We start from the raw sequence: 13,271 nt of genomic DNA on the forward strand, positions 1-13,271 counted from the left end.
CTTTAGTGAATTAGCAACACTTTCCTAAATTAGACTTTCCAAAGATAAGAGATTTTTGGGATAAAAAAGGCTTCTAAAAAGAAGACAGTGTTGAAGTCAGACAAAAACTTTGATTAGAAGACAAATTTGGCTAAAAATTTTGGATTTTAGGAGAAAAGGAAACTGAAATCACATAAATGCCTAGAGAGATAATAGTAGAGAAAATAGGAAGAAAAAAAGATTTTTTGTCATAACTAACCTTTGGTACTTCTGATATAGATATCTCCAAAAATATAGTTCATAATCACAAATGGTTTATTTCTTAAGAAACTAAACTCGAAGATATTTAATTTGATACCTAGTTTGTCACAAAAATATTTTTTCTTGAATCTTATCCCTTGGTGTTGTTGATTTTCTAGTAGATTCACCTTAAAATTCATTGTAAACTTGTTTATATGTTTGATTGTAATATTTTCCTATCAAGAAGCTTAATTGAGCTTAAACTAGAACACCAAGTTACCCTCCAATGCATAAATTAATCAACTTGTATAATCGGTAGATTTGAGGCTATTGAAAAACCCTTAAATTGGATCTAGATGTTAGTACCTAATAGTTATTGGCCATAAGTTGTTAAGCACCTAGCCAATACTACCCAAAAGACCGGCCTGTTAGGAGCGGAAGACATAGGTACTCAACCCAGGACCATAGCTACCTAGCCCATACTAGGGTCATGTTATGGGCCAGCCCATACCAGTCCATAACATAAGTCCCAAAGTATTGGGCAAGTATTATAATTGAACCTTTTGAAATTATTTGTTGTAGATGTTGTGCAGCTTAATTATAGTGGAAATTTTAATTTTAGAGTGAGGACTCCTTAGGAGTTGAGTAACAATCTGAAATATTAATTGCAAACCACTATAAAAATTCGTGGTATAGTCATTGATTGACTATTTACTCTGTTTTAGTTGTCTTGAGTATAATTAAATTTAAATTAACTAAAAAAATTGATAAACATATTTACCCCTTCAAGGTTTATCCTTGTAGGATATTTCCGTATCTTCTGATAAGTGAATAAAAAGTTGTAAAAAGACAGGATACACACAAAATACATAAAGGCCAATATGTCACTATTACCATCTCATTTTTAGTTTCAATTTTTTTTCTAAACCATGGATGTAAGAAAAATCAAAGCCATTACCAGAGAGAGAGAGAAAGAGAGAGAGAGAGATTACGAGATCAATCATATATGATTTTAATTCATTATTATGAAACATTCTGAAGACTGTAGAATCAAGACTAACATTGACCTCCAGGTCCTCCAAAATAGAAGTACCTGCGCCAACTTGGGTCTCCATCAATTCCCTCATCCGTTACACTGTAGCATTTACTGTCAACAAATGTGATAGTGTCAAGAGGGGCATCACTGCGCTCATTCCGATCTTTAACGACTCCTATGTTCTTGATAAAGCATGCTTTCTCCCATCCTTGCTTAGAATGGTAGCCACTTCCCATGGGAGGGAAATCGATTCCGTGTTCACTGTAAACCTCACCACCCCACATAACCTTCTCAGCCTTTTCTTTCATGTGATTAAAAAGCCTTCCTGGCCAGAAACCAACAACTTTATAGTTTACATACAGCCACCAGTCTTGTTTTTGCTGTATCAAAAAATAACATTAGATGATAAACTCAAAATTCTGAAATGCCGCAGAAGTTTGAATTGGAATTTTACGTCGGAGAGAAAAGGTTTTGTTCATGGGATTACTCATGTTATAGAACAGCTCTGGGGTACCTGAGCAACTAAAAATCTTACGAAGAACTGATCTCCACCAGGGGTGGAGGTACGGGTAAATCTTGTTCCAAGAGCTGCCCTTGGGTTAACTGAAATAAAACCTGGGCAGAGTGTATTGAAGCAGCCTGTTTTCTGGTAGCGATCCGACTGTTAGCAAAGAGGAGCAACAAACGGAGGAAGAAACAGAATCATGATAATATGGTTTTCATTAAAATATCACAAGGGATAAAAAGATTAGAAAACAAGTCTGGCTTACAGTCCAATATATGAAAAATCGAGGTTCCTGATCTCCAAATAGTTCGCCACTTACCTGAGATCAGAAGAATACAAATAAAATGAAGTTTTCAAAAGCCCAAGCTTGGATCCCAAGGAGTCCTTACATAACCAAATATGAAATATGGTAAGGTTTTTATTGCAACTTACTGTCCATCCTGTCTGTATAACGTTGAGCTGATCATCAGGGCCATTAACAAGCCAAAGCTCCGCACTGCTATACTTATCATTGCCTATAACATTTGGTTTCCATAAATTTATATCCACATATGTCCCATGGAAGTCACCACTTCTGGTTTCAATCTTCGCCCACTATGACAATAGAAACAAATAAAAGGTGAAGTTGAAAGAAACCATTTGGAATCATTTCTCTGTTTTTGTTAGTTCAGATCTTGTCTATCTACTTACATGGTACATATCTACTGGCCAACTAGAAGCAGAAGAGCGAAAATATGAAGCGTTTCCTACATATTTCTTCCCAAACCCAGAGACAGAGCGAGCTCTGAGAAGATCCTGCATTTGCACCCTCCGAATAGGAACTGTCTCATCTGGGCAACCTCCACCAGGTAGCTCAATGTCAGCCGCTTCATTGGAAGAAATGAAAGCGTCGTATCCCTCTGGGAAGGATAATTTAGGCTCCTCCTGAACCACCAGTAACGGATAAACAACTCGACAAATGGAATCATGATACCACTCCTGATAGTTACAGATGAAAAACATACTGGAATTTTATAGTTCTTGAGCAATGGATGATCAAAGGCTGGCTGCATGTATATCTCGACACAATCAAAGACATCCCCATAAGCAGTCTGCTTCAAGATCAACGACGGTCCAGTGAGTTGCAGTTCTAATTTCAATTTTCTAAAAATGGCCATCTATTTTGATGCTGTAGAGTGCAAATCGTAGTTACCTGAATGCTTTTGACAGCAGGCTTGTTGAAAATCTTGAGGCGCCTCTTCATTTCCGAATACTCTTCTGTGGAGAGGTTTGTCACAAGACCCAGAAACATGCAGAGCGCCATATGAACCAGAAGTAAAGTTTTCAAGGATGGAGTACATCTAAGTATTGCCATGACATCGGACACAGAGATTTGAGTGAGGAATGGGAAGGAGGCAATGAGGTTTTATGGTTTGGATGTTTGTAATGTTCAGCTGTTTGGTGAAGATTCATTGGAAGTATCGATTGAGCTAATTAATATGGTTTATGGGAGAAGCTGCACGTATTTGTTGGGAGCCTCTTCATGTTTAACCGATTTCCAGATGCTTATTTCCAAGTAATCGGGATTCACTGACACCAAATTCAATGGAAACGCTGAAATAAGTGAACCAGGACTGCCCCTGAATGATACTTGACAGTTTTTGTAAAAGGTGTGTAAATTTTTTTACAACAGGCACTTCAAAGTTCTAGCTACCAAGGAAAAAAAATATATATATATATATATAATGAAAATTTTCTAGCAATGATATATATATATATATATATATATATATATATATATATATATATATCATTGCTAGAAAATTTTCATTAATAAAAAAGTGGAGGGTGAAAGTGCATTATTTGAAAAAATGAATCAATGAAAAACGAAAATTTCACAATGTATCAACTTTCCTTTATCGATATTTAATGATTCTTTGATTTTGATAATCAAAATTACAAAATTTTGGATCTTTGGACGATAATATGCTTAAAAACCAGTCCAGCCTCTCTAAACCCATTCAAGTTTTATAAAATTAAACCAACTGTAAAACCGAAGGATTTCAAAGAATTTTTTTTGGATATATTCTTCTCCATTTAGGAGGCTATTTATAAGACATTACATGCTTGTTTTAGGTCCAATTTAGATCCTAAAATCAAGGTTAATCTAATTCACATACATTCCATTACAGTATGCACACACTCCCCCTCAAGTTGGTGCATAGATATCGGTCATGCCCAACTTGTCAATTATACCATGAAATGCCATCCCTGATACTGTCTTCGTGAGCATATCAACCAATTGACTCTTAGATTGAATAAAAGGGAATTGTATAATCTTTGCATCAAGGTTCTCCTTGATGAAATGATGATCAACTTCAACATGTTTAGTGTGATCATGTTGAACCGGATTTTGTGCAATTGCGATGGCTGCCTTGTTATTACAATGGAGATTCATAGGTTTGGCATATTCAATCCCTAAGTCCCTCAGTATATTCCTTATCGATAACAACTCGCATATACCAAGAGCCATGCCTCAAAATTCAGCTTCAGCACTTGATCTTGATACTAACTTCTATTTTTTGCTTTTCCAAGTGACAAGATTCCCTTCCATAAAAGTAAAGTAACCTGATGTGGATCTTCTGGTTGTCTAATCACCTGCCTAATCAAAATTTTTATATCCTTCAATATTAGAGATACCATTTTTTGAGAATAACATACCTTTTTCCTAGAGCACTCTTTAAGTATCTCAAGATCTGATAGACTGCTTCCATATGTTCCTCACTTGGTGCATGCTTGAACTGACTCACAACGCTCTCTGCATATGTTGCATCGGGCCTTGTGTGCGATAGGTAGATAAATCTTCCAACTAATCGCTGATAACACCCTTTGTCTGTTGGGATTTGATCTGGAAGAATTCCGAGCTTATGATTCATTTCCATGGGCGTCTCTATTGGTTTACAGTCAAGCATTCCGGTTTCGGCTAGAAGATCCAACACATATTTTCGCCTTGAAAGGAAGATTCCATGTTTCGATCTTGCAACCTCAATTGCCAAAAAATATTTAAGTTGTCCAAGATCCTTTATTTCGAATTTAGTGGCTAAATACTCATGTAAAGCTTGCATTTCACATGGGTCATCTCCTGTCACTACCATATCATCAACATATACAATTAAAGCTATTACTTTTTCTTCTTTGTGTTTTATAAACAAAGTATGATCTGAGTTACTTTGCTTATAACCAAACTCTTTCATTGTAGCCGAGAATCTTCGAAGCCATGCTCTAGGTGACTGTTTCAGTTCGTACAATGACTTCTTCAATTTACAGACTTCACCTTGACACAAAGAACCACTTTTAACTCTGGGTGGTAGCTCCATGTAGACTTCTTCTTCTAAGTCTCTGATGTAGAATTTTAGTTACATCGACTTTTATACCTCGCAAGCGTACGAATCGTTCATGTAATCTAGCAGTAAGCGATGGTCATATCCACAGGGAGGATTGAATTTTGTGTATTCTTCAGTCAACTAGCCTAACCAAATATGATGAATTAATCTGAACTAAACACTAATTATATCTTAAATTATCAAGCAATAATTTAATTAACTACTTGCACAACAGGAAACGTCAACTCTAGATTTTATCGTGATTCGTGCCTCTCGAGCGCCACGTAACCACGAATCCGGATTCTCAATCCTTGCGTCTAGCCCCTCTCGGGCGCCTAGAGTTAATGACAAAGATCGGATTACAATAGAATGCAGAGAATCAATTTCCTATTGTGATGATGCTAAAATTATCAACTTTGGATTTTACCGTGATTCGTGCCTCTCTCGAGCGCCACGTAACCACGAATCCGGATTCTCAATCCTTGCGTCTAGCCCCTCTCGGGCGCCTAGAGTTAAAGACAGAAATCGGATTAAAATACCAAAATCCAACCACAATTATAATCTTACCCTAATTAGCTAATATTAATCAAATATCAAGAAAACAAATCTTAAATAAACCTTAATTATCAAATCAGATTCAATTAACATTCAAAACCTAAGTTCAAACTATATGAAAAATTAAATTCAATAATGACGAATTACTCCCCTTCTTCCTCCTCTCGCTTGGGCAGCAACTCGTTCTCACGGGTGTTGCAATTTCTGGAAATTGGTGGCGTCGGGTAGCAATAGTGAGTGGCCGGAGGTAGAGACGACGCCGGCGACGACGGTTAGAAGCCGACGGACGGAGGTAAAGTCCGGCGAAGAGCGAAACAGAGCTGACGTTCTCTAACCGGCTCTCTCGAGTCTCGGTTGGAGTCGAAATGGCTCCGGGACTGGTCGGAATATGTAAACGACGTCAGAGGATGGTCGAAAAGCGGAGTTGGCACCGGAGAAGCCCTCTTGGATCACTTCTCGGCCTGGCGAGCGACGACTGTCGAACTCACCTCGACGGAGACTCTCTCGAGCTCTCCTCGGGTTTGTTCTCGGTTGCTGGACGGCAGTGGACGGCGGTGGACGACGGTGGCGCGGCGGAAGGTATTGGCCCGGCGAACGACGGTGGGGAACTCCTCTCGGGTCCTCCCCTGTTTCCGGTCAAAAAACCTCTGTTTTGGTCTCCATTTCCCTTTCTCTCCACACTGCCTTCCTCGCTTCGTTCGACACTTCCTCTCCTTTAAATATGATTTTTCTTATTTTAAAACGATTTGCCCTAGAAATTACCTCCATTTCACTAAGGGCATTTTGGTAAATATCTTCTTCTCCACCCAAATTCTCCTGAAATTCCATAATTGAATCTATAAAAAGCATTTCAGGAAGAAATAAGACTAAAAAAATAATGAAATATAATTCAGGAGAGAGAAATATGCAATATCGACAGTGATTAATGCCAAATTCAATAAATGCCCATTTCATTTGAAAACCGATAAGTAACCACCTATAACACAATTATAAAGGTTATTCTATTATAATTAACCTAGTTCTCATGTCAGAATATGACATCTATCACACCCCCAAACCTAAATCTTTGCTAGTCCCTAGCAAAACAACAATCGAACCAAAATTAAGTCTAGGAAAACAAAATGCCACTTTCGTAGGGAGCACGATTGCATTTAGCACATGCAACAAGCCGTTAAACCCCTACTCTGCAGTAGTGGACGAGTTATGTCTCGTGAGGGTTTGCATGGAATTTACCCACAAAATTCATCTAAATCAATAATATAAAAAGGAAAACTGAAGAAAATTTTCTCCTCATTAGCATATGACTAACACTTAGTATCGTAAAATATCTAAAATTCATATGAGATCTTGCGAAATATTAAAACCTGTGTAAAATATAGCCTATTATCAATTCAAATACACTCATTGTTACTCCACTTGAACCAATGTGACCCATAAGCTATTACTTCAACAGAACAAAGAGGCAACAAATAACAATAAAATCCTGGTCACATCACAATTAAGAGAAAATAGTAGAGTAAGCTTGTTATCTGACAATCTCACAGAAGAAATATGCCAATTTCAATCCTGACTTGCAACTTCTTTCAAATTACAATTCATCTTCAAAGTTAAGAAACTCATTGCTTCCAGATTTAAAACCATTTTACGCTATTACCAGCGCACTTTTGCTATTACCAGCATAATTTTTGTTTCACTGAATACTTTTGGTATTAACACCATTTTGTATTCGTCTTCACTGCACATGCACTTATTTTTAAGTAACCGACTGTTCTGGTGCATGTCCCTGGGTTTGCCCAGGCTGTTTCTGAAGTTATCTGTCTTTTGCAAGCAAGAGCATTTCCCTTCGCATTCATACATTACAACAAGGAATTTCACTGAGGTATAAAAAAGATTGAGTTCAAACAGGCATACAGGACTATTCAGACTAACATAGATCAACACTAGATTTACATGTTCTCTTTTGCAACTAAGTTCCAAGTCTAATGCAATAGTAAGTTATCCCACTGAATTCTCATGAATCACAACAAATGATATCAGATTTCTAATAGGCATATTCTACACAAATTTACGAAAAATTTTTAAAAACATTTGAGCAACTTATTTTAACTCTACTAATGTTAACCACATACTAAGAGGAGTAATTTGAAAACGACGAACAAAAATCGAACGAAAATTATTGCTAAGACATAAAAGAGTCGTCCTCCTCCCCCCCCCCAAACCTAAACCTGACATTGTCCTCAATGGGGAAAAGTTAAAACACTATAACGACTACAAAAAAAAGAATAATAAAGACCCCCAGGAATGATACATAGTCTCCCTCGAAGAAGGTTTACTCGTATCAGCTGTACCTGTAGGTAATCATCCATAAATAAAACCGCTATCCCACATCACACTTTGAAGAAATCTCCGTGTGACTGGCCACTGAAGGCAGCAGGAATCACGCGCTGAACACAAGTCCTTAAGTTACTCACCATAAGGTTTTCATTCAATACTTCAAGATCAAACTGGTCAATCCCAGAACGGTTGTTTGAGTACAGACCTCTCAAACTAGGGACCAAAAGTCTGGTCATTGACTACTGGAACCATTAATGCTCTCAGCCGGCAAGAGAGTATGAATAAACCAAAAAAAAATAAAATAAAAATAAAATAAAAATAAAACTGTAATGTACAAAGGGATAGAAACGTGGGGATTGCCCACAATGTGCTAAGTTTATAGTCGTAAGCAAGACTCTGACGCATTCAAGATGAAATGATAGGTTCCTCCAAGAAAATCACCATCACTTCCTCCGGTGTGGGGACATTCTCAAGATATGGTTTGAGCCTCTGACCGTTAACTTTGAAGCTCGACCCATCTCCGTGATTGTTGATCTCAATAGCGCCATGAGGAAACACCTGTGTAACTTCAAATGGATCGGACCACCTGGATCTTAGCTTCCCTGGAAACAAATGCAATCGTGAGTTATAAAGTAAAACATTCTGCCCAACAATAAAAGACTTGCAAAAAATAGATTTATCATGTAAAAGCTTTGTTCGCTCCTTATACAGTTTGGCATTCTCATAAGCATCATGACGTATCTCCTCCAACTCATTCAATTGTAACTTTCTCTCCTCACCCGCTTGAGTTAAATCAAAATTTAAAGCCTTAATGGCCCAATAAGCTCTATGCTCAAGCTCAACAGGTAGATGACATGCTTTGCCAAACACTAGGCGAAAGGGAGACATCCCAATAGGAGTCTTATAAGCGGTTCGATAGGCCCATAAAGCATCGTCCAATCGAATGGACCAATCTTTCCTATCAAAGCGAACTGACTTCTCCAAAATCTGTTTGATCTCCCTATTAGAGATTTCCACTTGACCACAAGTTTGCGGGTGGTACGGAGTGGACACCCGATGAGTGATGGAATATTTCTTCAATAAGGTCTCAAATGCTCTGTTACAAAAATGAGATCCCCCATCACTGATGATCGCTCTCGGGGTACCAAATCGATTAAAGATATTTTCTTTTAAAAACTTTACCACCACTTTGTGATCGTTTGTCTTACATGATATAGCTTCAATCCATTTGGAGACATATTCAACAACAACAAGGATGTATTGATAGCCAAACGAGACAGGAAAAGGACCCATGAAGTCAATACCCCACACATCAAACAATTCAACAATAAGAATGGGGTTAAGAGGCATCATGTTCTTCCTAGACAAACAACCAGTTCGTTGGCATTTATCACACACCTGAAAAAACTCATGGGCATCTCTAAATAATGAAGGCCAATAGAAACCACATTGCAAGACTTTAGCCGCTGTCTTTCTAGCACCAAAATGTCCACCACATGAGTGGGAATGACAAAATTCAAGAATGTTGGCAAAGTCTTGTTCACGTACACAACGCCTAATGACTTGGTCAGAACACACCTTGAACAAATAAGGGTCATCCCAAAAAAAATGTTTGACTTGGGAAAAGAATTTCAACCTATCTTGTTTACTCCAATAATCAGGAATCTTATGAGTTACAAGATAGTTGACTATGTCAGCAAACCAAGGCAACTGGGATACTTGGAGAAGTTGTTCATCAGGGAAGGAATCATTTAAAGGAAGGAATCCTTCCTGAGGTACTACACAGATCCTAGATAGATGATCAACAACAACATTCTCACAACCCTTCTTATCTCGAATCTCAAGGTCAAATTCTTGCAATTGCAAGATCCATCTAATCAAGCGAGGTTTAGTGTCCTTGATGGATAATAAGTACTTCAAAGCAGAATGATCAGTGAACACTATAACCTTTGACCCTAACAGATATGATCTGAATTTGTTCAAGGCAAACACAACAGCTAGCAACTCCTTCTCAGTGGTAGTGTAATTCAATTGAGCATCATGAAGAGTTCGGCTAGCATATTGAATGACATAGGACATTTTATCCGTCTTTTGCCCCAAAACAACCCCCAATGCATAGTCAGAGGTATCACACATCAACTCAAAAGGCAAAGACCAAATAGGGGGTTGGACAATGGGTGCAGTGGACAAACATTTCTTCAGTGTTTCAAAAGCATGAATACAGGCATCATCAAAGGCGAAAGCAACATCTTGAGCAAGAAGGATGAGAAATTTTGCTAAAGTCTTTAATGAAACGCCTATAGAACCCAGCATGGCCAAGGAAAGAATGCACCCCCTTCACAGAAGTAGGTGATGGCAGATTGGCAATTAGGTCAACCTTGGCTTTGTCCACTTCTACACCCCGCTCAGACACTACATGTCCTAAAACAATTCCTTCTTTCACCATGAAGTGGCATTTTTCCGAATTCAAGACTAAATTGGACTTAATGCAACGGGACAATACGAGTGAAAGATTGTGCAGACATGTATCAAAACTAGAGCCAAACATAGAAAAGTCATCCATAAAGACCTCTAAAAATTCACCAATCATGTCAGAAAAGATACTCATCATGCACCTTTGGAAAGTGGTTGGCGCATTGCATAAACCAAAAGGCATGCGTCTGTAAGCATAGGTGCCAAACGGACACGTGAATGTGGTCTTTTCCTGGTCTTCTGGAGCAATGGGAATTTGATTGTAGCCGGAGTATCCATCTAAGAAGCAATAAAAATTGTGGCCGGCCAATCGCTCTAGTACCTGATCAATGAAAGGTAGTGGGAAGTGATCCTTCCTAGTGGCGGAATTAAGTTTTCTATAGTCAATGCAAACACGCCACTTGGTGGTAGTTCTTGTGGGAATCAATTCACCACTCTCATTTTTCATTATCGTTATCCCCCCTTTGTTAGGGACAACTTGAATTGGACTCACCCAGGTGCTATCGGAAATAGGGTAAATGATTCTTGTCACAAGCAACCTGATGACTTCTTCTCTCACAACCTCCAACATATGGGGATTTAACCTACGTTGCATCTCACGTGAGGCTTTAGTCCCCTCCTCCAAATGAATACGATGCATGCATATGGAGGGGCTAATCCCTTTTAAGGCATCAAGAGTTCACCCCAATGCCTCTCTGTGTGCTTGTAAAACTTCAGTCAATTTTTCCTCCTGCTCAGTACTCAAATAAGAGGAAATAATGACTGGTAATGAGTTCATGGGTCCCAAGAACGCATACTTCAATGTGGGAGGGAGTGGCTTAAGGTCTAGCTTGGAAGTTTCAAGAGGTTTGTCCAAGTCAAGAGGAAGATCCTGTGGATGTTCAGTTGTGATAACCTCATAAGCTTCCTCCAACAGAGGTACAAAATTGAGTAAAGAATTAACCTCTCGAAAATATGTTTCCTCATCAAAATAGTCCATGTCTAAAGATGTTATGCAAGACTCAAAAGATTCAAGAGTGGATTCATTATCAAGCATAACAGTTTCTATATTAAATGCAGGACTCAGATCATCAGACTCAAGTGGGTGGTGCCCGGCATTAAATACATTCAATGAGACCTTAAAATTTCCAAAAGACAACTCCAACTCACCACTTTTACAATGAATGATAGCATTAGATGTGGCTAAGAAGGGACGTCCTAGGATGACAGGAATTTGGTTGGTCACATCGACTACTGGTTCTATATCAAGAACAATGAAATCAACCGGGAACAGAAATTTGTCCACTTTTATCAAAACATCTTCAACTATTCCTCGTGGTATCTTGACAGAACGGTCAGCTAGTTGAAGTGTGATGGGAGTAGGCTTCAATTCCCCCAAACCTAATTGCTGGTACACAAAAAAAGGAAGTAAATTCACACTTGCCCCTAAGTCAAGAAGAGCTCTCTGGATGGTATGTTCACCAATGACACATGAAATTGTGGGACATCCAGGATCTTTAACTTTAGGAGGAGTGTTATGCTTCAGAATTGAGCTTACATTCTCAGTAAGAAAGACCTTTTTGTTAACATGTTGTTTTCTCTTCTGTGTACAAAGGTCTTTCAAAAATCATGCATAGGCAGGCACTTGCCTAATAGCATCAAGAAGTGGAATGTTAATGTGAACCTTACTAAACAGTTCCAATATTTCATGCATGCTATCTCCTTTCCTAGGTAGGCCCGATAACCTCTGCGGATAAGGAGCTAATGGGACTTGGTTAGGGATCTGCTTGGCTGTTGGTGGAGAACTTGGAGGTTCTTCACTCAATGATGTGTCCCCATTGTCATCCTTTGACTCCTTAGACTTAGTGGTCCCTACCCCATTGTTCAACTCACGACCACTCCTAAGGGTGGTTATGGCTTTGGCTTGCTCATGGTGGGGTTTGGAACTCAACTCACTCTCATGTGTGCTTTTGGGGTTAGGAATGGTTTGACTCGGGAGTCTATTTTGTGCTTGTTCACTCATGTGGCTAGCCAACTAACTCACTTGCATTTCAAGTTTAGCAATGGAGGACTGTGTATTCTGCATGAATAATTGAAGTGTATCCTCAAGTGAAGGTTTTTGTGGAATCAATGGTTGTTGAGTGAAGTGTGGGTGCGGAGCTTGGGGTTGAGTAAACCCTGGAGGACCCCCAACCTGTGGGCCCTTGGACCATGAGAAATTTGGGTGCCTAGCCCAACCCGGATTACATGTTTCTGAAAAAGGATCGTTCCGGTTCGGTCTATGAAAATTCTGGACTACATTCAAGTCCTCAATGAGCTCTGGGTAGGATGAACTAGATGGACACATTTGTGTGGGATGAGATGAACCAGAGTATATGGCGCAGACAGTAGATGGGTTAGGAGAAGGTGAACTCTTGGACACCATAAGGGCATCAATTTTTCTAGTCAACCATTCAATCTTGGCCATGAGCATGGGTGTTTCACTAACCTCGTAAAGACCCCCTCTTTTGGCTTCGTGGGATCTCCTATCAACATTAAATGATGAACCCCATTGCTGAGATTGATCACTCAACGTTTCAAAGAAGTCCCACGCCTCACTAGCACTCTTACCCATCAAACTCCCACCACTCGTTGCATCTACCATGGATCTAACCTGAGGTGTAAGACCTTGATAAAAGTATTGCACTAAATGCCATTTCTCAAACCCATGATGCGGACACCTCCGGATCAAATCCTTCCATTTCTCCCAAGCCTCATAAAAGTGTTCACCCTCCTGCTGCATAAAGTTGGAGATTTCTCTCCTGAGGGC

At 39.1% G+C, this 13,271-nt stretch overlaps 1 protein-coding gene and 1 non-coding gene across 2 annotated transcripts; one reads left to right on the forward strand and one right to left on the reverse strand.

Annotated features, from left to right (window-relative positions):
• Positions 1 to 1,275: 1,275 nt before the first annotated feature.
• LOC137952641 (protein neprosin-like) lies at positions 1,276 to 2,236 on the reverse strand. The gene is made up of 4 exons (XM_068799707.1): positions 2,193 to 2,236; positions 2,026 to 2,074; positions 1,770 to 1,916; positions 1,276 to 1,635 (listed from the first exon to the last, which is right to left on the reverse strand). The coding sequence occupies exons 1-4, from the start codon at positions 2,234 to 2,236 to the stop codon at positions 1,276 to 1,278; spliced, it is 600 nt and encodes a 199-aa protein (XP_068655808.1).
• Positions 2,237 to 13,164: 10,928 nt separating this feature from the next.
• On the forward strand, positions 13,165 to 13,271 carry LOC137954054 (small nucleolar RNA R71). Its single transcript, XR_011112486.1, has one exon. It is a non-coding gene; the product is annotated as a small nucleolar RNA R71 (small nucleolar RNA).

This window comes from Aristolochia californica, unplaced genomic scaffold (assembly GCF_029961685.1).
Source record: "Aristolochia californica isolate CCGP_79_NKW_82.1479 unplaced genomic scaffold, dmAriCali1.0.hap1 SCAF_16, whole genome shotgun sequence".
In the NCBI taxonomy this organism is placed as follows: domain Eukaryota; kingdom Viridiplantae; phylum Streptophyta; class Magnoliopsida; order Piperales; family Aristolochiaceae; genus Aristolochia; species Aristolochia californica.

Coding starts and splice junctions, on each gene's coding strand:
- LOC137952641 (XM_068799707.1), bottom strand. CDS start 2,236: ATGGCCCTGATGATCAGCTCAACGTTATACAGACAGGATGGACA. Junction 2,075..2,192: donor TTATACAGACAGGATGGACA/GTAAGTTGCAAT, acceptor ATCTCAGGTAAG/TGGCGAACTATTTGGAGATC. Junction 1,917..2,025: donor GATTTTTCATATATTGGACT/GTAAGCCAGACT, acceptor CTTTGCTAACAG/TCGGATCGCTACCAGAAAAC.